Below are 4,381 nucleotides of genomic sequence, written 5' to 3'. Positions count from 1 at the left end.
GCCCCTCGCTGCCGCCCCCGGCCCCTCCAGCCCCGCTGCCCCACCTCGGGTTCTCCGCCCGGAGGGACGGCGGCGCCCTCCCTCCCTCCGTCCCCTCCCCTCCCGGTGGCGGGAAGGCGGCGGGGCGGGCGGAGGGAGGCGCTGGCCGGGCTCCGGCGGAGGGCAGCTTCCTCCGGGGCTCGGCGGCGTCCGGCCGCGGGGCGGGGGCAGCCGGGTGCGCGGGCGGCTCCCGCGGGCCGGGCGGTGGTGCTGGGGCAGGGGGTGGGGGGATTTTGTTTTTGGGGGGGAGGGTGAGGTGGGGGGAGAACGGGGACTGTCGCCTCCGCCTCTTCCTCAGCGGCAGCCGGGGCAGCCGGATCGCGGCGGCGGCTGCTGCTGCTGCTGCGCGAAGGGAGCGCGGAGCGGAGGGATGTGGGGCTTTGGGGGAGGCAGGATCTTCGGGATCTTCTCTGCTCCCGTCCTGGTGGCCGTGGTCTGCTGCGCCCAGAGGTAGGAGCCAGCGTGCCCCGGCGGCGGCGCGGGATGCGTTTCTCCAGGGGAACAAGCTGATGCGCTCCCCCTCCCTCCCCCTCCCGCCCGGCTCCGGCTGTCGCCCCTGGCCCCCCGCACCCCGGCTTTGCCTCTCACGCCCGACACCCCCGTCTGTTTCTCCCCACAGTGTGAACGATCCCGGCAACATGTCCTTCGTGAAAGAAACTGTGGATAAATTGTTGAAGGGCTACGACATCCGCCTCCGGCCGGATTTCGGAGGTGAGTCGCCCTGCCCGGGCTCGCCGCCCGGCGATTCCCCCCTCCCCGCATCTGTCCCCGGCGCTGCCGCCGCTCCCGCACGGCGGGTCCGGCCACCGCGCCCCCGCTGCCGCGGCTCCTCTGGCCGCCGGGTAAAGCTCTGGTCTGCTCGCAGGTCCGCCCGTCTGCGTGGGGATGAACATCGACATCGCCAGCATCGACATGGTTTCCGAAGTCAACATGGTGAGTAGCGGGGGAGCCCGGCCGGCGGCGGGGCTATCGGCGGGGTCACGGCCGCCCGTTCCCGTCCCTCCTCTCACGAAGTCGCTGCTGCCTCGGCGGGCSGTGGCGGGGCTGCGCGGGGCGCCGAGCGCTGCCCTCTTCGCTTGAAAACTTTATTTCCCTGGAGACGCGCTTTCCTCCTTCCCCCCTTTTTTCCCCTCACTGCCGGCGGCCGTCTCCGCGAGTGTGTCGGGCTGCCAGTTTGTACCAACCCTCCTTCTCCTCCGCCTGTCCCCCCGGGCGGCCGGAGCTCGCTGGGGCTCCGCCGGACCGCCGCACCTGCCGCGGCCTCGGGGAATGCGGGGCGAGATGCGGGGCGGGATGCGGCCGGGATGCGGGGCAGGATGCGGGGCGGGATGCAGGGCAGGATGCGGGGCGGGATGCGGGGCAGGATGCAGGGCAGGATGCGGGCGGGATGCGGGGCAGGATGCGGGGCAGGATGCGGCCGGGATGCGGGGCAGGATGCGGCCGGGATGCGGGGCAGGCTGGCGCGGCCGGCGGGCTGCCCGGGGCCCGTGGTGGAGGGCTGCGGTTGGCGGCATCTCCCTGCTTCTTGCGAAGTTCAGGGGGAAAAAAAGCCAACAGCCCAGCTTGTCGGTGGGTAACTCTGACATGTGCGAGTGCTTTAAAGGCTTGTTGAACACCCCGAGCCGGCGCGGTTGTGAATGGACTTGGGAGGAATTGTAGACTTGCTTCGGAAAGTGATGCTGTGCGCGGCTGTTGGGTTCACCGATGGACAGGGAGGTGTTCAGTGCCTTTCTGCGTTTTGGTCCTCTCATCTGTATACTTTGATGATTCGGGGTTAGAAGCTAMAATTGCTGTTTCTTGTTCTAATCCTAAATCTGAGGTGGATTTTTCATGCTCCTGAGCAAGTTGGTCCTTCTCTCTGTGTCTCAGCTTTTTTCCTCTCCTTTTGCGAACCTCGTGTAGAAAGACCAGCCCACTCTGCAATGCTGTAGTTACATTTGTGGCATTAAAAATAGTATTTACACGTTTGGAAGCTGAGCTTTCTTATAGTACATATGACACTAATACTGCACTACACCTCCTTCAATCTACTGTTGCAGTGTTTCAAGCTGGCGTAGCTTGGTTTGATGCATGATCCCTGTATTTTCATTAATCCTGCCACTACTTTCAACCCCTCTACCTGAAATTCTGAAAGAGAAACTTTGGGTCTACTTCTCATCTTTAAAAAAAATGTTTTTGGCAGAGGTAGTTACCTGTTTGCAAATAAACGTGTCACCAATGCCAGCCTTTTTACTCATTCAGGAGGGGAAAAAAATGAGATAGTTCTTACTTACAATGGTTTGTTTTAGGCTTCATGCAGATTCAGGCAACTGCAGAGACACCTCTCATGTATTTGACAGGCTTTTCTCTACGTGTAGGATTGCTTCTCAAGTTAAAAAATGGGAGCTGAATGAAAGCTTCTCTTTGAAGAGTAATTGAAAAGTCTGACTTCACTATCCCCGCGGCCACCTTCCCCACCTTTGGATATGTTCCAGTCTTAGGGAAGCATTACATGACTCATTAAATTAATATATAACACTGTGTATGTTAAGTGCCAGAGAGGCAATAAATACCAGAGAAAGGCATACTGAGACTGGGAAGAGAATGAGGGGATGTATGCTGCCTTTTGTGCTTTTTCTTTTTTTTTTTTTTTTTTTTTCAGCAGCTGCCATAAAGCCTGTTAGGTTCAGATAACAACTTCTCCAACTCACTGTGACAGGGGTGTAAGGAAAATTAAGTAATTACACTGCTTGTTATGCTATGCTGGGTAATCAGATCTTCAGTGATGTGGGAGCACCTCAAGAAGAAGGGTGCCATCCTCTTCCCCCAAACAGTGTGTCAGTGCACCAATTGCTTCAGTTTCTAGCTGCCCCAGGAGTCGATGCCCATTCTTTCCCATCAGTTGCCAGAGCAGTTGTATAGAAGTGAAGAGGGKTTTTTTTTTGTGCCCTCTCATGGGAAAATGTAAAGTCTGAAAAATACCAATAGAGATCTTGAAACAGAAACTAATACCATCTTTCTGAAGGAACTTGCTGAAGCACTATTGTTATAGAAACTGTACTAGTTTACTTCAGGAAAAATGAGCAGGAAGGGCTTCTGGTTGGTGAACACGGTGCCACAACCAGAGTTTCAGCTGAGCTTGTTTTATGTCCCTGTAAAAGAAGTCACCTTTGACTAAGCACTGCTGTATTCACATACTGCCTTAATTAATTACTTCTAAGTAGTTCTATAAAGTTTTATGTAACTTTATACTGGTCTGTGAAGATTCTTGAGTATGTATCAATGAGTGTAAGAATGAACAGAAGGAGCTTTTCAAGATTACTCCAGTATTGATTCCAAGTAGTAATTTGGAAGGGAAAAAAAGTCACAGTTAGTTTGAAGACCTGAGGCATAGCTGTTGAACTTCATGCTTGCTGCTAACTAAACTTTTAAACTTTGACATATTCTTTCTTTTAATTCCAAGCAGATACAGTGAGTGTTGACCCTTAGCCTCATCAACTATTGAAATGTCTTGCAGGAATTTCTCTCTGTGAACTCTGGTAGTATGGACATTAATTCTTTTGATTTAAATCTAGACATTGATGTAACCTTTTATAAATTAGCTTGTTAAAATTCATCTCTGTGTTAAAAATAAAATAACCAGAGATTTAACATTCTTCAATTTTATGGACATAAATAAAATGTTATTACAGCAAGTTTTATTATGCTACCTTCTAGGCAATCTGTAATGTAGCTTTCAGTCACATGATGACAATGCTTTGTAACAGGAATTATAGCTTGTATCATACTCTTTTCTATTCATAATCAAACTGTAGGCATATATATAATATATTCCTCTATTAATCTTTATTTACTAGTTAGTTATTAAGCTTTCCAGCATTTAAAAAATTTATTTGTGTGGTTTTAGTCTTTCTGTTGAAAATCACTAGAAGTCCTTTGCCCTATACATCCTGGTTAACTGTAGCTATTTTTTAGAATAGACTTACTGAAAAACCATGTACATATTCCTTGGATAATGTGGAATGATTAACATTTTTCTTCATTTTTGATGCTGAAATGCTAAGCTGGATCAGGAGCACAGATACAAGTATCAGGACTCCAGAGCATCAAATTATTTTACTGAAAAGTTGTGAATAAGCAGTTTCTATTTAATTTCATAACATCTTGAAAATACTGAGTAGCACTATTGAAACTGTAAACATGTATGATATAAAAATCACATGCTTTGATATTTATACTTCAAGGTATAGATACATATATGGTAGCAAGAGGGAATTAATAAAGTTGCATATAAAAAGTGCATTGCTCTAGGAAGGGCTGCAATCTGTTAATGACCTGCACATTATATCTCCAGATCTCTTTA

General features: G+C 50.6%; 1 protein-coding gene across 1 annotated transcript in view; it reads left to right on the top strand.

Annotated features, from left to right (window-relative positions):
* The first annotated feature begins 358 nt into the window (after positions 1-358).
* GABRB3 (gamma-aminobutyric acid type A receptor subunit beta3) overlaps positions 359-4,381 on the top strand; it is a 115,007-nt gene continuing 110,984 nt past the window's right edge. The window contains exons 1-3 of the mRNA XM_057368088.1: positions 359-489; positions 659-750; positions 905-972. Coding sequence (XP_057224071.1) covers positions 410-489; positions 659-750; positions 905-972 — 240 coding nt within the window. The 5' untranslated portion in view covers positions 359-409. The remainder of the gene's footprint in view (positions 490-658; positions 751-904; positions 973-4,381) is intronic.

The sequence above is a fragment of the Malurus melanocephalus genome, unplaced genomic scaffold, assembly GCF_030028575.1.
Source record: "Malurus melanocephalus ecotype Western Australia unplaced genomic scaffold, MMel_1.1 scaffold_88, whole genome shotgun sequence".
In the NCBI taxonomy this organism is placed as follows: Eukaryota; Metazoa; Chordata; class Aves; order Passeriformes; family Maluridae; genus Malurus; species Malurus melanocephalus.
This window is presented reverse-complemented; position numbering and strand designations above follow the sequence as displayed.